The sequence below is a fragment of the Sciurus carolinensis genome, chromosome 11 (assembly GCF_902686445.1).
Source record: "Sciurus carolinensis chromosome 11, mSciCar1.2, whole genome shotgun sequence".
Taxonomy (NCBI): Eukaryota; Metazoa; Chordata; class Mammalia; order Rodentia; family Sciuridae; genus Sciurus; species Sciurus carolinensis.
Window position 1 is genome coordinate 52,214,789 of NC_062223.1, and position 22,793 is coordinate 52,237,581.

Below are 22,793 nucleotides of genomic sequence, written 5' to 3' on the forward strand. Positions count from 1 at the left end.
TCATCAAATGTCACATCATCAATGTTGTGTACAATGGGAAACAAGGATATCTTAAATCTCTGCCAAAATTGTTTTACCATGCAAGAGTTGGCATCATTTGCTGCCTGTAGCGCTAGAGTTTATTTTCCTCAATTTTTCTTCTCTCTCTCCCTAGACAATGTGTACTGTTTAATAGAATCCCTTTGCTCAGGGACTCCCAAGCAGGGATAATGGTTGGAAACTGAGCAAGCTCTCCCACTGCTAAACATAAGTCATGGTTGTTTTGCATTTTCTTAGCACATTAGGAAAAATTAAATGCTTGCTATTTATAGGAAGCACGAACATTGCAAAATACACTTACATTGAGCCATAACTCTTAATCCCTAGTGAAAATTAAAATAAAATACTAATTGTCTCTAAATCTCAATAAGCTGTTAAACAATATGAAGAACATTTGCAAGCTGCAGGAAAATGGAAGAGTAGGTACGTATTTTGCTTTCTCAATGTGATCCAATATTACCATTTAAGCAAAACTGATTTTAAAGTAATTTAAATATACCCCAAACTGATGGTCCAATATATTGCTGAGTCTTTAATGAACAATTTTAACTTCCTTTTTCTACTAAAGAAATAATTGAGTAATCCAGAAGACATTTTCCTAAGTGACTTTGTTTGGTTTGCAGAGAGCATAGGCAAGAAGTAGAACAAACCCTCAAAGATATCTGTGAGAAATACAAAGTCCAGTGGTCCATTTTCAGAATATAGTATTTAGCCTTAAATGTGAAATGGGGATATAAGAAAGGCAGCTGGAGGGTAAATAGAGCAGAATGGAAAGTTACACCCAGTTGGTTCACACAATAGCACCATAGTCTATAAATGTGGCAGATCCAAACAAAGTCCATGCACCTGAACAGTCCCTTGACAAACGAGCTAGAGAAAGGGTTGGCCTAAACAGCAGAAATAGAAATCTCTCTGTTAAGAAATAGTAGCTTAGGAAAATTAAAGTAAAAACTATATATATGTCAAATTGCATTCACCTTAAGAACACCTTCCTGTCACACAAGTACAAAAGCAGGTGAGAACAACTAAAGGTATAATTCTTTAAATAACCCAATAAGACACAGTAAAACTTAGAAGACATTTAGGAAAACTGTGAACTCCATAGTATTTGGCCAGTGAAGAACCAGGGGAGGGACCTTGCACACTAGGGGATAACATACTAATTGTAGCCACTCTTGGGATCCCTGACCACCAGGCACTCCATCTTCAAGATGATCTTTCAAAGCTTTGCTTTCCCTGTACCTTGTGTCTCGGTCCCTTCTCTGTGTTTGTGTGTGCTTCTCACAGTATCCAAGATTAAGCATGATTAAGTATGATCTCTCTTACCAAGTTCTGGTCTTTTGCCATAGAATATTGTGAGACCTCATATATTAAAATAGCAGAGCAACTTTTTCCTAGAAGAAACTAGTATGGACTTCTATGATGTTCTTGAATATGACATATTTAATATATTATATATAATTACAACAGAACTGCAAGAAATCAACATCAGAGTTTCTCAAAGTGTTTAGCACCAAACATTGACAGAAGAAAAACATGTGTGGGTTTATTAAAATAATACACATGTGTGGACTTTGTCCTGCCCTACTGAAGAATACTATGTGGAAATAGAACCTGACCTATCAAGTTCACTGACCGATCTTGTGATTCTTAGTCATCTGTTGAAAACCATTGGTCAACATTATATTGATAAGAAATCTGAACAACAAATTCACTTGACAGAGTGTTAAGTTAGGAAAAAGCAAAATTAGCATTGGAATCTATGTCTCTCCTATGCTATTCAATCTAGGGTATGTCCAATAGGAAGCAAAATGTAGGAATTCCTACCAGCTTTCAGCGAGGTGGCTAAAAATCACAGAATCTTGGAATGGAAAGGGATGCTAACATGATTACTCTTTTTCTTCATCCTAACACTTCATTTTTTGACCCTGTTTCATGACGGTTGTTTTTCATTAATCTAACATATTGATAGTACCTCCTGCAATTACTTATTCTCTTTCAGGTACTTTAATTCAAAGTTCATTTTTATCCATTCATCTGTTGATGGACAACTAGGCTTGTTCTGTAACTTGGCTACTGTGAATTATATCACTATAATCATGTCTATGCATGTATTGCTACAGTTTGCTGCATTTCATTCTTTTGGATCAATACCGAGGGGTAGTAAAGCTGGGTCATATAAGTGTTCCATCTCTAGTCTTCTTTTAGGAAACTCCATACTGATTTCCATAGTGGTTGACTTAAATATCATTCTTTCTTTAGATGTTTTCAACAGTTGTATATAGTTTTGTGCTCTAAGTTAGCATTTAAGGAAGATATAACCTATTTTAAATTAGTTTTTGAAATTTTCTTTGTTTACTTTTTGAGATTTTTCAGTGAATAAATTAACTAAAATATTTAGTTCTAAAGCTATAAATCCATGATAAAGGACATTTAAAAAAATATCTAAGCAAATGGAGAGGCATAACAGGTTTATGGATTGGAAGAATCAACATAATATGAAGATAACATTTCTTCAGAAATTGATCGATAAGTACAGTCCTTACCAAAAGTCCAGTTGACTGGTTCACTTCATTGACACCTGATTCTATCATTTATATGGAATTGTAATAGACCCAAATGGCCAATACCACCTAACACAAATAATGAAAGTAGAACTTTACTACACGTGATTCTTAAATAATCATTCAAGATGGATCATAGAATTAATAAAGTAATAAAGTTATAGGAAAACATACAAAAGAAAGCTTTTTGTTCTTGGAGCAAATATTTCTTTTTTTTTTCTTGTTGGTAAATGCTCACGAGAATCTACTTTTTAACAAAGTGACATCAATGAGTGGTGAAAAAGAAGTGGAGAAATTGGAACTCTTGCACATTGTTAATTGGAATGTAAAGGATGCAACCACATTGGAAATCGTTTGTTCAAAAACTAAGCGTGACTTAACATGAAAACCCAGTTATTCCATTTATAAGCATTTAAGCAATGGAAATTAAAACATGTGCCCACGCAGAGATATTTATGTGAATCTTCATAATGTTATCATTCAGAATAGCCCAAAAGTTAAACAATCCAAATGGTACCAAACAGTAAATGGATTAAAAGCAAAATGAGAAAAAAAAAATCCATATGATAGAATCCTACTCAACAATAAAAAAGACTTAACTAGTGAAACATACTATAGCATATCTGAATTAAAACCCATTACAATAGGTATAGGAGATCAGATGCAAAAGATCACATTTCATATATGATCAATTCATGTAAAATTTATTGAAAAATGGAAATCTATGCATATGGAAACTATGTTTGTGGTTGTCTAAGACAGATATTCACTGTGGAAAAAAAAAAGTCTTAGGATCTTAGGGAGATGGAAATGTTCGAACACTAGATTGTAGTAATGGCTGGACAATGGAGTAAATGCAATGAGTCTAAAAAATACACACTTAAAATGGGTAGGAAGTACCATGTGTAAATTTTATCTCAATAAAATTGTTTAAATAAAACTATCATGTTTTTCACAAATAACTTATTCCATTTTTCCTTTTAATTCATTCTAATTATTGATAGAGCATAAGTCTCTTCTGTTCATATGTATAAATGTTAAAATATCTCCTTCTGTGGTATAGTATGTGAGGAGAGTGATGCAATTGTTTAGTCAAATTTAGCAGCTCTATTAGCCTTTATCAATATCTTCATTCAATCTGAGTCCAGCGAATCTTTATTTTTGCTACTCCCTTGGTCTTTTGCTCTCAACTGTTTCTGTAATTGGCTTCATTCAAGTACCTATTTCAACTTACTTTCATTATTTTTAAAATTTCAGGATTTTAAAAATTATTTGAGAAAAAAACTTTTTTAGAAAGGAAAGAATAAAATTGCTAACCAGTAATTTTGTCAATTAAGAACATTAAGATTAAAATTAAGGTACACTGTCACTGAGTAGCATTGATTTAATTCTGGATGGAGAAAAGTCATAGGAAGGCATATGCCAGTATTCTAAAATATGCACAAATGAGGAAAATGAGTAAAGAATTTTTTACTGTGCTTGTTTTTTTAAACAAAAAGTGTTTTGCTTTCTTGGTTATTTTAAACATTCAATGAAGCAAAACCAAGTTGGAACTTAAATCTCTACCTTGGTATAGAGTCAGGTTGGATGAAGATTTTTTATATTGATATATTACAGTGGAAATGATACATTTTACAATCCTTAATGAAATTCAGAATATTCTAGGTAATTTAGACAAGTTCAGGGATAATAATGTTCACCATTCCAAAATAATCCCACTTTTATTTCTGTAAGTTGTAAGAAGTCGATAGATTTGGAATGTGAACAAAGGGGAATCATAAAAAGAAAGTTTTGGTTTCTCAATGCTTTAGATTAATCATAACCCAGACTCTCTAGTTTAGAGTGATCATAGTCCACTAGTTTTCTTTAGAAAGTTTAGCAGTGAATAAAATTACACACCAGCTTATTGATCAGTATCACAGTCATACATCAGTATAAATATGTATGTATACACATACATATTATATATCCATATCTGCATATTGAGAATGATTCTATAATAAATGAAGGTTTCAACTAGGATAGATTCCCTGTACCCTCTGTCAGTCTGACACCACAATTGTACATCATCAACATTAGAGACTTAGAATTTTCCTTCTTTAAAATGCAAATACAGTGGAATAGAAGTAAAAAAAGAAGTTAGAATTGCATGATAATACAGAGATTATGCTTAAAAGCAATGTGTTTCAAATTATGAACCACAATCCTTAGGATAGCCTGGATTGGAGTAGAGTTGTTAGGAACATGTTATACAAAAATAGAAATTCTACCCAGTTCTATTCATTTAGAATAACTGGAGTAGTTGCTCATAATCTTAATTTTTCAAAGTTTTTCAGATGGTTTTATGACCATTTACATATGAAATCCATTGTTAGTGAAAGTGACTGTACTTTAGTATCTTGGGTGATAGTACTTTGCAAATTTTCTCTAGATAATACAATTCTAAAGACAAGGCTAAGAAATATTGGTCTAAAACTTGAAAACTGATGTTCATACAAGTTCTACTAATTCCTATGGCTTACATTGATTGATTTTATTTATTTATATTATTCTTTTGGCCTACAGCTGCGGCTGAATCTACAACCTTTGAACACTGAGCACTCTTTGCACAAGAAATTGTAGCTGTTTGGAATTAGAGACACCAAAATCTATTGAGGTCAGGTTAGAGAGAGAGAATTCTTCACATTTGTGGTAGTGGATGCAGTTTTGTTTTGTTTTGTTGTCCTGTTTTTTGTTTTTGTTTTTGATGCAGGGATGCTGGGGTTCAAACTAGAGGCCTTGTGAATGCAAGGCCAGTGTTCTGCCATGGAGATGTATCACCAGTTCTAATGAAGGAAGAGTTTTTAAGGGATTCAGACCAGGATCAGTAGTTAGCAAGTAGATGTTTGAGAGACATATTGAAGGCAGAGGAGTTACTATAGATAAAGAAGGAGAGATAAATAAAGAGCAAATAATAACATGATTTTGAAGACCTAACTCTTAAGTAGGAAATGTAGATAAGAAGAGTGCTTTGGGAACATTCACAAATCACACATAACATTCTTGTTTTGTGTCTAATAAGAACATGTTTTTGTAGAGTTTCAGAAAAACACACCAAAATACAAAATCAGCCTCCTTAAACTAACACCATGATTTTCTCACTCAATCGGACATAAACATTTGAAACATTAACTATCTCTCTAATTCAACCCAATCTTAACTTGGGAATTTAGAGCCCCTCACTTTCTAGTTGTTAGAGAACAAACAGATAAGGATGGTAGGAACACAAGGTTAAGAGAATAATTCTATAAAATGGGTCCATTGTGTTGATACCCACATGTTTTATTTTTCAAGAATCAATTTAACTGCAGCACTACCTGGTCTAAGTGGACAGGATATATCACATTTCTCAGCAAACTACCTGTTATCAGCAAGGAAATGATTGCAGGAAAAAATGTTGATAAGAGGAACCCAAGTTACATTAAAAGGAGAGACTTTTGTGACTATTTCACAGGACTGTATTCAGGAAGATAAGGATAATTTTTCATAAAATCTGTAACAATGTATGGCAATGAATCCCATCAGAACAGCTCTGTATGGACCAAGGGGACCTAAAGTTGTCATGGCAGTGGGTACTTAAAAATCTCATGTCATCTTGCCATCAGTCAAGAGTCAAGAGGTGGACCTAGATGGTACTCTCTGGAAACTTCTCTAAGATCTGCCAATAAGACTGGGGTACAGGAAGGGCACACTGTCCCTCTGCTCTCTCAGAGGACCCACTCTTTCCCCTTTCTTTTTTCCTATCCCATCAATAAACTCATTTCTGTTTCTGTGCATGACTTGTCTGAAATCTTTCTGATTTGGTCAAAATAATAGGGGTTTGAGGGATAGGTCTAGGCCCTGCCTCAGTTTTTTGGAAGGCTCCAGCTCTGTAGTCCCAAATTAATATTTGGATACATACTTCATTACTTTCTACACTGTATTCTGTCTCTGTACTACTCTCATATTTTTTGCTTCTGAAAATCTTATTACATTGTGAAAGATCTATATATTCTTCAAACAAAAGGAAAAATATTCCTTTCTCTGCTCAAAGGCTTTTTGACTCTTCCCTTAGAAACAAACTGCAAAATATTTCATTTCTGCTACTAGTAAACTTGGTGTCCTAAATTACATAGTGTTTTACATGTTTCAGTATACAAAGATTTGAAGACAAAAGTGTTAAGTAATCCCTCTTTCTAAATCCACTTTTAAAGCCAACAGAGGAAAAAGAGATGGCATGATTTATTTATTTTTCTATCCCCTTTATTTCCTTTCTCTGTTGCCTCGGTTTCTTCAGGTATGAATGGTCTAAGTGCACACACTTCATTTTGTATTGAAGTCTAATACAGTTGGCTTTTGTTGTTAAATCTAGACATGATAGATCAATCAGCTTAATTTTAACATACTGAAATTTTAAAGAATGAAAATTTCAGTACAGTCTGTCATCATTTGAAGGTTAAGAATCCCCCTGCCTTTATATAATGTCTTTATAGTACTTGGTTTATTTGCTTTAGGTAATGAATATTAGAATCATATCCCATGTGTATGTGTGTGTCTGGTGTGTGTGTTTGATTCTGTTTTTTAACACTTTAGTGACTTCCTGTCTCTTGGTTGTAGAATTGAGGCATGTTGCTGAATCTGTGGTCACCAACTTAGGCCTCTAAAATCTTCCTAATGGAACAACTACCTCGTTCATATCTAAAGAGAATTTGCATTATCAAATTTAGGATTTCAAAGCTTATATAGTAAATATTACATGTGAATAGAAAGTTTCATGGAGACATGAACAAGAATTTTTTAAACCTTTATGCCCTTGTTTTCAAACCACTTTAAGTGAACCTTACATCTTGAGAATCACACGCAATGGTACTTGGATTTTCTTTCTTTGTTGACTCAAGTTGAGTGTTTTCATTGCTTCCAGGAGCACTTTGCTGGGGCTTGAGAGAGGCAGAGAGAAGGAAAAAAAAGAAAGAGAAACCATTAAAAAACAAGATAAATTGATTTAACAAACGCATTCACATAGTCATTTTAAAAGATGCTACAAAGGTAGCATTGCACTCAGAGAAAAATAACAAAATAGAAATTTATATATATGAGAAACCTTGCAATTGTGTCTCAAAAATTCTTAACATTGAAGTAAAATACTTTCTTCTAAATTTTCATTGGTGATGTCTGTTGGGATTAATTTCCCATTTAACATATTCATTTCTTATATAGTAATATTTTATTTTCAAGATCCTGGACCCTCAAAAGTCAGATACCTGTTCTTTCTCTTTATTTAAATCCCTAGCATATCTGAGAAAAGCATACTTCATTTTTCTCAATAAGAAATAAAATGTTTTGTAATAGTTCATAAATTACATAGAGGATTATATTCACTCTGTTGCTTCACTAAGTAAGTTCTGCTTTATACCTCTGGGAAACCTAAATATAATTCTAGAATTTATCTCTTTAGGAACACTACATTAAACAAGAATTTTCCTGGGTTTTACCAGAGAATGGTATGCCACAACTAATGTATGTAAATATCACTGTAGATAGGTCTAAGATTATCCACTCAAATGTAGATGGGTTTCTCAGGCAGAGCTGATTTAAATGTGGTGTTACATTCATCAATGCAGGAGGGGACTTCTGAAGGAGAGATAAAAAGTAATTTCGGTAAATGCTATTTCCTGAGTCTGAAACTTTGATCACAGGGGGAAAAGAGAGGAGATATTTAACCACTGGGAGCTTAAGAAAACCAAGAGTAAGATGCAATCTTTTCAAAATGGTAAAACTCCCTGCTCTGTCCCTCCCCCCTCCTCCTTTATCTCTTTCACTTCTCTACTGGTCTCTTTTCTATTTGGGGGAGGAAACAGAGAATGAAATTTACCAAATTTAACTATGTGCATCTACAACTATATCAACATGAATCCCAATTTTATGTATAATGATAATGCACTAATGAATAAAAAAGAGAGAAAAGTAATAGACAGGGATCAGTGGAACCACTAGGGGAAGCAAGGGGGACGTACAAGGAAATTAAATTGATCAAATTAAGTTATGTGCATGTGTATGTCACAATGAATCTCACTATTATATGTAATTAAAATATACCAATAAAACATTTAAAAACAAGTTTAAAATCCACCCAGGTGTTTCATGTAGCTTAGTTTCTACATAACACTCACCAAGTTTCCCCCAAGCAAGTACACTGTTTAACAAGGGAATTGTCTGACAAAAAAAAACTTTATAAACATAAAGAACAAAACTAATTAAGACTGATAGAATATTAATGCAAAACAGAATGTTAACAAGGCTAATAGAATATTAGAGAAATAATACCAAAAAGCAGTCACATTCACTAAAATAGTTTCTATTTTAAATCACCAAGATGTTGGACTTTAGGTAAATTGATCAATCTATTAATTAATTTCTTTTAATAATTACCTTAATTTCATGTGTTAAAATCTAGAAGCCACTTAGTGTTTTACCATCTCTTATTACTTCTTTGTCTACTGCCCTTGCTTTTTAAGAACTCCTAACTTTAGTCCTACCTTGGTATCTACTCTAGGAATAAGGAAGTTCATGGAAAAGTGAAATTTCCTCTTCCTAATACCATTGAATTTTTTTCAGGAAACTTTAAAGGTAGCATGTAAATTACTACAATGAACAATGTGGTGTTATATGCTAGATGCCTTTGGTAGGTACAAAGAAAAGTTGGACGCTGTTTGTGTGTTCATAGAGTTTACACAACCCATTACTCACTTAAATCACTTTAATATAAAGCACATTAAATACAGGGGAAACAAGCAGAGTAGTATGATTTTGAGGGAATGAATATACTTATTCATTTTTGTTATTTATCTACATAGATAGATACACACATACATACTTATTGAACCAATTCATTTGGTATAATAAGAAAAGGCATTTAAAATGTATCTCTGGATGGTTAAGTAAGAATGGGGAGCCTTTCCATGTGAGGGCAATCATTTAAGAAAAGACACAAAGGAAAAAGAATCCAGTGTTAGCTTGTGGTTTTATAGGGTAGGTGCATAGTAAAACTGGAAAAAAAAAATACTGCAAAGTAGAAAGCTACAGAATTGTAGTACAAAGATCATACTTAATTTAGTAGCCCAAAGGTGGTCCCTTGAATATTTTGAAACATTTATGAGATGGCCAGAAACCTCTTATCATGATGTAGTATCAGAATACAGGGAAAAATAGAACAGGAGAGCAGTGGAGGAATAAATAAGTTATTAAAATGACCAGAAAGATGATAACAAGGGCTGACTGAGTTGTCAATACTTATAATTTAAAGCAGATTGGACAGGGATTATATATTGAGAGCAAAGGTTAAAATTGATGAAATTTGATGAGTTCTAGAAGAACAGAGAAACTGGAAGAAAGACAGGTTTGCAGCAAGAAGTGTGACTTCATATTTTCATTAAAATTTAAAGCATTTGGGACTCCTAAATAGACAGGTACTATTGGATAGCAACATTAAAAAAGAAAATCAATTTTAACAAGAATCAAAACAGCTATTTATTCAGCTAAAATGTACTGAACATCTACAGCCTGTCTCCCCATAACCTCCAACTTACAGTTGCTTTGAGAAAACAGGTTAAAAATAATAAAAGCAATAAATAAAACTAGCACTGAAGGAAAATCTCCCCTGGCAGTCACAATAAGAACCACAGCTGCAGAACTATGAGGAACAGATTTAAATCACTCTAATAGGAAAGGGGCAAGTTTTAGTGTATTTTGTTTTTACTGAACAGTCAGATAACTGAATAAATAGTCCCTGCATTACACTGGAAATTTATTTTAATATTTAACAACATTTAAGGAAATGGAAAAATATATTCTTGCAATAGTTATTTTTATTTCTCAATGTCATCTCTCAGTCTTAGTCAATATTTACATGCATGGGTATCTGACATAATTTTAGTCCCCATGTTTTAGTACTGTCTTTGCATAGCTAACATAAATGTCACTGCCCTTATATGTTTTTATCTATGATTTATAGGTATACAATTCATAGTGCATACTTGGAAAACTATGATGTGCTTAAAGATTTGGACAGTTTTCCATTTGGGGTTATGTGGATAATATTGTGATGAACCTTCTTGATTCCAGAGTCAATGGATATTTCATATCATTCTTGCCCTTGATTTAAACATCTGCCTCACCAAATAGGCTGGGAGTTGCCAAAAGGGTAGATACTATTTCTTTTTTTATTTTAATTTACTCATATTTATTTACTTATTTGCTTTATGAATTTTGTATGTGTAGTACTGAGGAATGAACCCAAGGACACTCTAACCCACGGTTATATCTTCAGCTCTTTTTATTTTTACCTTGAAACAGTTCTCTCCAAGTTGCTCAGACTGGTCTCAAACTTGCCATCTACCCACCTCATCCTCTCTAGTAGCTGGGAATAAAGAAATGTGCATCATAACCAGCTTGGATATTACTTCTTATTCATCACTGCATTCTTGGGAGCTAGTGCATATTTTGCAATTTCTTTTTGTTTATCTTTTTGCTTTCATTGTTTATTCACAATGTAATTCTTAGGATAAAAAAGGTCAGAACTGAATCAAAGGGAATGTACATATTCATGGTTGGAGAAATCTATCCAAAAGATGGCAGTTTTAATTACTCCAACAATGGAAGTCCACAAATATTTGTTATGTATACATTCTTTAAAAAGTGTTTAGAACTCAAAGATTGAAAAACATAGTTCTTTATCTCCAAGTGCACCTGTTTGCTCGTCTGAAAATGTTCCTCATTCCTAATTACTTCTGATTTCTTTCTTTAGGATCACCCTTCTCTCAAGGTATGGTATATCTTAAAGAATGTGTTCTGTTTCAATTCCCTATCCTATAGAAAATATGAATATGTGATTCAACTTAGGACATTGGTAGCTTCATCACTGGAATTTAATTGATGAAATTAAGAATGCTGTTATAATGATTAGGTTTATTACTTCTGGTTGGATGTCTTGTCCCAGTTGTTTCTATAATAAAACCCTTATGATTCATGTCTTTCTGGAGCAGCTTTGGTTTCTGCTTCCCCCAGTCTTATTTCTGAAATTCTTTCTTGATTTTATGATTTTCTGATGTTCTACCACCAAATTTCCCCCCTTTTTTAATATGGTCAAATTAGCATTTGTTGCAGGTAACTAGAGAGGGCTAAATAATGCGCAAAGTCAAAGACGTATTTGAAACTGACAGCACAAGGTAAGTGCTGTGATAGTGGTGTATCATGAAACTAACCAGAGGAAAACCTAACTCAGCTGGACTAACTCAAAAAAGGTTCATTAATAGTGGAAATGATATTTCATGGTGTTCATCATATGACTAAAGATATATCTGTATGTGTAGGTGCACATTGATACATTTTCATGCTTGATTAATTACATATTCTCATGCAAATATTTTATATTTATGAAAATGTCCCCAGATTTTGGAGGTGAGGTAGAGACAGAGAATATGGCTGGAATGAAAAGTTTTATTTATTATCTAACTATTCATTGGCCTATTTACCCATCTATAATTTTGTGAGACTTTGATATTTTGGATGAAAGAGCCTTTATCTTGCTATGCTGGTAAAGAGAAAAGGGAAAGAATAATACAACTTTCCTCCTCCATAAATTTGCCAATATCTTACCCTGTTCTCATTAATTAAATAACTGAGTTGTCTGATTTTCCACATTTTATATTAACTACTGAAGTTATCTCACTTAATTTTGTTTCAGAATTAAAATAACATAATTACTTTTAACAATGGAAAGAAATTATATATTACTTCACCAGTGTGAGCACTGATGCACAAAATTTTTAATTTATTTAAATAAAGAAAACATAGCATTTAATTAAAGTACTGCTTGCCTTTAAGCATAATATATGTATTTCTTAATATAGTCTTTTGCTGTCAGTGAGATGACTATTGTAAAAAGAAAATAAAGCAAAATGAAAAAAATTAAAAATTTATTGAATTTGATGAATAAACTTCAGAATTTGAACAGACTTTGGGGAGAGATAATGAATTTTGTAGTCAAAGAAATGTGGATTCCAATCTTGGATTAGCACTTAGATGAAATAGGGCTTCAGACAATTTATAGATTTTTGCAGGACTTCTGTTTCCTGCTGCTCCGTTAAAGGAGGGCAAAATCGCTTAAATTGCAATATGCTTTTTGATGTTGTCATTTGTTTCAGGGGAGGAAGAAACTGAATATAAAGCAGTGTCTGGTACCTTCTAGGCAGCTATTGCTTGAAGATTTATTGTTTACTTGAATAAACAGAGACTTCCATCCTAGTCTGGGAGTGTATGGCCCCAAAATAGAGTAAGCTAAATGGTGGACACAGGCGGTCCCCAAGTTATGCCAATATCTTATAACAAAAGATGGAACATTACCTTCTCTGGCAAAATATATGATGAGATTAAGGATCCTGAGATGAGGGAATTGCCCCTTTTATTATTCAGCTTGAGCTACCAAAATGAAACACTGGAAAAAGGGTGACTTAAAACAGTAGCAGTTTATTTTCTCACAATTCTGGAGGCTAGAAATCTTAGATCAAGGGACAGCAGAGTTGTTTCCGTTAAGAAGTTTATTTCTACCTTACAGTTGGCTACCACAGCACTCTATTCTCACTGTGCCAAGAAAACAACCTCTCTGGTTTCTTTTCTTATTAGACACTGATTTTGTCAGACCATGCTCATGCTTCTATTTCCATTTAACAGTTAGTCTTAATTGCTTCTATAAAAGCCCTGTCTCCAAAAATAGAGTTATTTTGGAAGTTTTAGAGAACAAAATGCATTTCAAAGCACTTTGGATTATTCACATGGGTCTAAACACCATTATGAGTGTCTTCATAAGACAGACAGAGCAGTTTACAAACACACAAGAGAAAGCAGAGTAAAATATGGAGACAAAGGAAGGAGTAATGTATCCATAAGTCCCACAATGCCCAACAGCCTCCAGAAACCAGAATAGATTCCTATCTAAGTCCCCAAAGAGGATGCAGTCCTACCATATTTCAGACTTCCAGATTCCAGACATGTGAAACAATATGTTGCTGTAACATGTAGTCACCATGTTTGTGACAAGTTGTTATAGCAGTAATAGGGTAGTAAAACAACTAAACCTTCCTGTAATTTAGAATGGGCTAGAGATTCATTTTCCCACCTTTGAAGGTACTTTATGATCTCATTCAAGAAAAGTGATTTATTATTCCTTTCATAGAATATCTCTTGTATTTTGTGATTAAAAAAAAAACAAAGCCTAAATCTTTTAAATGATATTCAGAATGCATATTAAATATTTAGAAAGCCTCAATTAAAGAAACTATTTCATAAATGGGTAAAATTAGAATCTCCATTCCAATACTGTCAAGCCAAGAATTACAGAATAAATGAAATATCATAGTCCTTCCCATGTATTTTAGAAAAAAAGAGTTGGTATGCATATCACATACATGTTTTCTAATTATCTTGATTTTTCTGTAGTGTACATCTTTTAACAAAAAAAATGAATGAATTTGGAAGAGGTGGTATGTAAGCTCTTTTCTTAGAGGTGGGAAGATCCAGAATAATTTTCAGGGAGAGAAAATGTAGCTAACAAGGAAAAATTGGGTTTGTTTCTGGACTCACAAGTGTCCTCATAGTGATAATAAGTATGCATACATAGGGATCTAGAGATAGACTGCATACATAAGATATGTATCACTTTCTCTTTGTTATGTACAAACACTAAGGATACCTCAGTCAATTGATAAGCAAGCATTTTAAGTGCAAACTTTTATCTAAAAACCAAATGATGTTAATTTTATTTATGAACAGGATACAGTAAACAATAATCAGATTTACTCTGATATTTGAAACAAAAAATCACAAAAATGTGAAAGAGTGGTATTGAGGAAACTGACAACAGGCCATAAGGAAAAGTGGCTCCTGAGAGACACAAAGGAGATGCACAGAATCTATACCACTGCCAAATAGATGCCAGGAAAATGACATGAAGAGCTGAATGAATGAGATACGATGAGTTCTAAAGACCTATTCTGGTAGTGAATAATGCTAGCCAAGCCACACATGCAGTGGGCTCTTCAGCTCTCTCTCCACGGGCCGTATGCCCCTCTTAATAAGAATTGTGAAGATGAAATGACATGATTGAAATTGTTATTTTGTTCAATTCACTTGATTTAGTTCCTACGAATCCTTACCAAAAGTGAGATTATGAAAACTTTAAAGACAAGGACAATACCTCTTTGGTCTCGGTGACTTCTAATGTCTAGCATCAAGACTGACAAATACAAGATATTGATACATTTTTTTTTAAATCAGATAACTATTGAAATATAACAACAGAACCTGGTGTGACAGGTATGATTGTCTTCATGTGTTAACTAAACTAACCTAAACTCTGGAAGTTCCATCAGTTCATCAAAAGCAATTACTATCTGGGTGATATAGCTAATGATTTAACCCGTACTGTTAGATTTCAATTTCCTTGGTCTTTTCACTCTATCTTAGTATTTCCCAATTATATTTGAGAATGATTGATGGAATTCATCCCCACTCATGATAAGCACCCTTTTTAAACTCAAATTATATAATAACTTCCTCCAGGGTCAGGATTCTCTGTAAAATGTGCTAGGGGTTAAAACAAAACAAAACAAAATAAAACAACAACAACAAAAGACCTTTATAGAATCTGTGTATTTTAGTGCAGTTTGCTAAAATACATTTCAGCTTCAGTAAGCCTTGCTTAATGTCCAAGGAAGTGTTTAGAGAAATTAAACTAGAATAAAATGCATAAACATATAAAATGATACAGAGCATAACCAGAGACATTTTCTGTAATGATATTTTAAAATATTGTTGAGATCCACCTGGATCTGTGTTGGTGAGTTCCTTTAGTCCCAGTCACTTAAGAGGCTAAGGCAGGAGATGGCTTGAACCCAGAAGTTAGAGGCCACCCTGAGCAACAAAGCAGAATGCCATTTTTAAAAATCAATAAATAAATAAGCAAATAAAAACAATTTTTTTCAATAAGAATATTCCAGAGTCTTTTAGAAGACTTAAAAAGAGAAGTCAAAAGGAGAACGTATGTCCTTGGTCCTCCTCTCTGTCGATCCTGAGGTAGTAAGGTCTTTTGGTGCAATCAAAAGAAATACCTAATATATAATTTTCAAAGTCAAAATAATACTTTGTATTAATTTATTTCTTTGTTCTTCATCCATTAAAGTCCTTCTGTTATGCTTCAGAATAAAACATGCATCTTGATTTATGATTTGACCTTGTTTATCTCACTAGGAAATATAGAGGTAACACATTTGTCCCTGGTTACTTCTACGTTCTGCACCCTTAAGTTGTTTCCTGAGAAACAATTATAAAATGAAGACAAGACACCAAACTTCATGGTAGTGTTTCTTTCCAGTTCTCCAACTTCAGATTCTTTGCCACAGCTTGTGAAATTTTGTGTAATGGAGTTATTTCTAAATAAGAGCCAAATTCATCATTCCCTAGAGGCTAAATAACTAACTTGATTATTAATAAAATCAAATTTGGGGTTTTACTCAAATCTCCCTTTGGTCTAACGTTTTCAGAAACTGGTATATAGTATGATTAAGCACTATCTTTGTTGTCAAAGATGTGTGTTTGGTAGGCACCCCCTTGCCGCAAATTCCAGGAATTCCGTGTTTTCTGAACCAATCCCACACAATCTTCTGTGTTTTTCTTTAATTTGTTCTTCTTATTCCAATTTACTTTCTTCCCTGATTATAAACATGAACCTTGTCCATGGTATAGGGCCACGTTCAATCACCCCTTCTTTTCCTACTATTTCCTGAGGATATTTCTATGTTTAAGTGATGGAAATAACCTTGATCCTGTTTAAGACATTTGAAAGGCAGGGAGTGCTAGAATAATAATATATCTTCATGCAAGGAGTACTAAAATGTAAAGAAAGGGTGTTTTAGAATCCCTATTTTTGTCAAAAAAATAACATAGAAACTCAGATGTTGATGAAGGAACTTCTCCACAACTATAGCTTTACTGAATCTGAAGCAATACCAACATACTAGTTTTCTTCTGTTAGTGTAACAAATCACAACACACTGAGTTAATACACATTCATTATCTTAAAGTTCTGTTGGCCTGATTCCTTACATGAATTTCAGCAAGCTGAAATTAAGATTCCTGGTGAGATTTTTGTTTGTTTTCTCTTGACTTTTTTTTTTTTTCCTTTCTGAGGGCAGTAGGAAAAAAAATAGACTCTGGTTCTGTCCATCTGCCAAGAGCTAACTCACAGGCTTTAAGTCATTGCTCCCTTCCTCTTTGTAAGCCTGCAACATTGTATCTCTCTGTGCCTGGCATAGTAGCAACTCCATCCTGCCATCACTGACCATTTTTAAAGTCTCTTTACAGTGTTTTGTGCACAAAGAGATAAATCACTATAATCTCCCTATTTTCGCCAATTTCAATTTTCATTCTCCATGGCCATGAAACCTATCAAAATTTGTTTCTATTTTTAAAAATGCATTTATGAAAAACCCATATATCCAAGAGAAAATTCCAATAGATTTTCAAAAGTTCTTTAATTGGATTTCAAATGAAAATGGTATATTGTCAGGGGCGTGTGAATGAATTATGTGTTTGTTTGAGCCATCTCAAGGCAGTGGGGTTGCTTTATTGAGAGCTCCTGGTGCACCAGATAGGAGACTGCTCGAATCATGCTGACACCCTGCCCATTGGCTCAGGGGCCGTAGGTTCAGAGCAGCAGCCTGGAAGCAGAGGAGGTAGGCATAACCTCCTAAGCCCTGACCAAGTTATCTTTGCCATCTTTTTCCTGTTTCCCTCAGGAAGCTCTTCACTCCGAATTCCACTCGTGTTCCCGCCCATTTAAATAAAGCACACAGGGTCCATTTTGTTGTTAGTTAGATCCAGTCTCCATCAGAGCTGGAGCATCCCACGGTGCCCCTGCTTTTCACTTATTTCCATGTCTTATCTTGATTTCTTACACATCTCATACTTTTAATGTTTCTAATCTGACTCACAGTCCTCCTTTGGGGAAACTAAGTAAACATCACAGTGGCTGTGATAGTATATTTCAAATATTTGGAATGTAGTTAAAAGAAACTTTTATAGGAAGATTTATAATTTCCAAATACATAGATGTAAAAAGAGAATATGGCAAGTAACTTAAAATGTGTAGGATAATAGTTCAAATAAAATGAGGAAATGTTGATTTGAGAGAGAAGGAACAAAGTTGGAATACTAAATTTAGTATTGGAAAATATTAAGATTTATATTAAATATAATATTTCTTGAATATCAATGTTTACAAATATATTATTCAGAGCAAGGAAGTTGATGTAAATTGGTTTACAAGAGAAGTTTAGAAGATAAGGTTTGGAGATGCAGTTCAGTGGTAAGCTAATCCTTGACTAGCATGTGGTAAGTCCTGGATTCAGTCACCAACACCATATAGAAGAATAAAAATAAAAGTAAAAATAAAATAAAATAGAATCTAACACAAAAAATACATAGACAATACTGTGAACATTTAAAGTCAATCCATAGGCAATTGGTCAATTTCTAGAAAAATATAACTTCGTAATGCTTAAATAGAACAGGGAAAATTTCTTTATGAAAACAGAACAATAATATAGAGAGGAAAAATCACATCACAAACACCACTATAAATAGTTGTTTACAAATTAAAGGATTTTAACCAGAATATAAAAAAATGCTTCTTATAAATCTGTAAATGACAAACTTCAAATTAGAAAAAAGAAGACATAAGTAATCATTCTTCAAAATGAAACCTCAAATTGCATGTTAAATGAGGAAATGATGGCTTTATCTTATTTAGAGAAATGTAATTTAAGACCCAAGTAAGCTACCATTTTACGCTAGAATGGCAAAATTTAACACTTAAAATGCTAAGTGTTTGTAAGCACATGGAACAGAACAAGATTCATCAGTGTTTGCAAACGTAATTTCAAACACCCATTTTTGGAAAAGAAAGTCTTTAATATCTCATATTATTGTCAGGCATGTGATTCTGACCTCACATTTCCTTCCTGGTTATTTCTTTAAGGCTCTCTTGTATGTGGTTTCATTCAGAGAGAATTAAAACAGAATGCTCAACACCACACTGTTCATGAGAAGAAAGGATGAATTACCCTAATTTTCCAGCATTAAGGGAGTGGCATTTTAGTAATGAAAATGAAGTTAAATACAGTTATAAATAAGCACGAATATATCCTAGAAATAAATATTCAGTAAAAGAAGGTTAGTTTCAAAAAATTGTAAGATACTATTTATGAAATTCAAAAAACATTAAAATCTTTATTTTTTAAAAAATTTTTAGTTGTAGATGGACACAATACCTTTATTTTATTTATGTATGTGGTGCTGAGGTTCAAATACAGTGCTTCACACATGCTAAGCAAGTGCTTTACCACTGAGCTACAACTCCAATAGTTTTATTTCTTAAAGTCAAATGTATACAAAGGAGATATACATACAAATATTGGAAAAGTTTGAAAATGATAAACAAAAAATTTAGAACAGAGATTTTACATGAATTCTCAATTTATTGTCAGTAATATTGATAATATACCTAATCATGATTTTTGGTGGATAGGTTGACTTCTGTGTGCTTTTTTTATAATTATTTGCATACTTTATAAAAAAAAAATACAATAATTACTTTGGCGATATACACCATAAGTACTGACATGGACATTTTAAAAAATAAAGTAGTTCACAAAACATTGTGTTCCCTTTCACACTTTTCAGTGAAAATATGAAAAGTAAAGTTCCTGAAAGAAAGCATGTGATATATATTTTTTCCTAATTCGGAGAAGTTTTTCATGTTCTTTTAAAATTATTTGCACCAGTGTAATTGTTTTTACTTGTTTTTCTAAAATTAAAAAACTGATGAAAATATTGAATATTGTATATATGCATGAGATTAACTCTAGTTAAATAAGTTTTAACTTCTGTGTAGAGGAACTATGGCTAGAAACTTGAAGGTAGAACTTCATAAAGGATGCACTGGAATTTGAAATGTGAAAAAGAGATAAAGAAGAGGATTTAGATATCAGAAAATATGAAATAGAGAGTAAGAAGAGGAAAGTTTGGGTAGTAAACCCAGCACATGAACATACTCCAAGGAGCAAGAGACTCTAGAGAAAATGCTGTATCAAGTAGTGCATGGATTTGACTTTCCACAGGCAAAGAAAGTTGATGGTATCTAAATGCTAATTTTTAATATCTCAACAGCTGTAGACATAACTTGATTTTAATAATTGACGCACAATTCATTTAAAATTCTATATAAATTAAAAATAACACTTATGAAGACTGAAAAAAGTGCTTCATAGGTGTTTTTAAAATTCATCAATGTTAAAAATGTTGGTAATAAATGAAAAAGCAAAACTAATGCAAATAATTGCATGCAGTATTTATTCAAGAGGAGAATTATTTTAAATTAATCATGAGAAGTAGAATATTAGAGCTTCTAGAGTATTTGAACTTGAATATTGCTGTACTAACATGAATTGTTAATTATTAATAAATGTTTGTATTAATATTTCAAAGTGGCATAAATACTTGAGTTCATTAGAAGGACTCTTTTTGTAATATATTTTTTCTTATACTAAAAATTTCTGAGAAATTGATCATTAAATATATTGCTTTTCTATACCTGGATACTGGAAAATTTTTAAATACTATAATTACTCATGAATCTGTTTTTTTTTTTTTCTTTTTTATGTTTGTAGATGTGTGAAACCAAGTGGATAATGAGAATTATTTGCAACTATATGGATATATATGATTAAAATTTACAAAAATAATCTAATTTATATAAGGGTAAAGACTTTCACTGATTTAAATGGCTGTAACAAAATAATTAAATTTAAAAAGTATCTCTGAGATTGTCTCTTATGTTGTGACAGTAGGTAACAACAATAGTGACTATTTACAAACCTCTTACAATATGCAGAAAAAATGTTAATTATGCATATTATAGTCTATCAACCATTCATTCTCTTAAAGATGAGGAAATTACAGTTCAAAACTTAAGAAATTGTTCAAAATAAGCAAAGCAAATAAATTTAGAGTTTACTCAGATACTTCTAAAATTAGTCAATGCTGAACATCCATAAAGATTAGTAGTTTTAAAATCCACATTTTAAGAAAATAAACTTAAGTTACTTTAACCTACATTGCTTATACTTCACTCTCCAGAGTATCTCTAAAGAATTATCAGGAAGAACCATATTCACAATGTAAGAGTTTAAATAGCTTGTCACTACCAAATTTGAATCAATCAACTCCCATGCATATCCAGAAACTTTTCTGTTAAAACTACAAAAGTATTTCCTTTTATCTCATTTTAACAAAAATATGCAAGAATTTGAAGTCCCAGTCCAGGGATATTTCTTCTGCAACAGAGTTTCCAGATAACTTTCAACTTCTCAGTCTCAAATCAGTTTTGTAAGTTTTTAATTATTATCTTAAAACATAACTTGCCTATGTTCATATATGATTATGCTATCAGCGAAACTCTATATCATGTAAAACCACAAGAATGGGATCCTAATTAGAATAAGTTATCCTCCATGTAAGAATAAGTTATACTCCATGTATGTATGTCAAAATACATTCTACTCTCATGTATATCTAAAAATAATAAACAAAAATAATGACTTCTTAAGCTGATACCCATTTATGTTAAATTATGGATGTTTCCCTCTGGAGAACTCCTTTAATTTTATGATATTATTAAAATCTATGAAGTACTAAAAGATAAAGGACACTTGATTCAAAGCACATTCCTTATGTCAATAATGTCATAGGACTGGAAATGCAGGATAATGGTAGAGTGCTTGCCTACCATACACAAGACTATGGGTTCAATCACCAACACCTCAAAAATAATAACATCTCACACACACACACACACACACACAAAATTGTCATAACTCTAATGCCTTATACATACACTTCCTTTTCAAGCTAGTAATAAGTATTCAATTTATCTGTTCTTTTTTCACAAACAACAGATTGGATGACCATGGATGTGGTCAAATATAGCAGATTGCAAAACCAAACATGCGCCCAGTGTTCATGGGACATTCAGTCTGGTGACTCAGGCTGTTTCATGAAACTTTAGTTAAATGCAATTTATATAACTGTCATGAAAGATTTTAGCCTGATTTGAGAGCACAGCACACCACACCATTAGCTAACCCATATGGAGGTCAGTTGTGTTTCCTGAAGAAGTGACATAAGGAATGAGACCAAGGAAATGAACAGTGGTACCCCAAGGTAGAACCCAGGGAGAGCTTTTCAGAAAAGGAAGAAGAAGTTATACTGGACTAAGGAATGAGGAACCATTTTAACTTTAAGAAACCCAAAAAGTAATACACCAAACAAAAGATGAGAGATGGGGAGAAATTCAATTGTTGGAGTGGAGGCATGGATGTCTTACTGCTGCCCCTAGTTCTTCTTTCCAACATAAAGCTTCTATCTTTGTCCACAGAATCATCCATTTTATATACTAATAGCTTCAAAACTGGTCTCCATGTCTCCAATTCTCCCTTTCCTCTCCATCAGGGCCCCTCACAGACTCCCTATACTACTCTGTGGAGAGCAGTGATTAGAATAATGACTTCTGACTGTCACGGCTACGTTGCGCTGGGAACTTCCTGTGCAAAAGTGCAGGTTAAGATGGTCCAATTGGTACGATGACGCCAGCCAGAGGAGGTTACGTCCAAAGGGTCAGAGCTGTATCAGTCGGAAACTTGAGCTCAGGCACCAACTCCCAGGGATAGAGAATTCCATGTCTTGCGAGTTTCGCTGCAACCTTCAAGTCTGTCTGCTTTTCTGAAACTTTCTCACGAATAACCTTTTGATGACAAAACTTAAGTAATAAACATGCTGAGTTAGCTCTGGGTCATTCATCACTCATCAGGGGTGAATGTCCTCCTGGCCCCAGCTTTCTCTCTATGTGCGTCTGTTTGTCTTTGCTCCAACCCACATCGCCCCTCGCCTGTTTCTGATTTAATTGCTGTGCTGGTCATGGCACTACTCCATATTACATCCTCCAAAGTTCTGAGAGAGGAAAAAAATAAAAGACTAAGGTGAATCTGATCATGTTTCTCGTCC

The 22,793-nt window shown here is 33.1% G+C and overlaps 1 protein-coding gene across 2 annotated transcripts in view; it reads right to left on the reverse strand.

The window, feature by feature from the left end:
• Luzp2 (leucine zipper protein 2) overlaps nt 1–22,793 on the reverse strand; it is a 503,818-nt gene that overhangs the window by 22,034 nt on the left and 458,991 nt on the right. For both annotated transcript variants that reach the window (XM_047519495.1, XM_047519496.1), the window contains exon 10: nt 7,466–7,558. In XM_047519495.1, the coding sequence (XP_047375451.1) occupies nt 7,466–7,558 (93 nt within the window). The remainder of the gene's footprint in view (nt 1–7,465; nt 7,559–22,793) is intronic.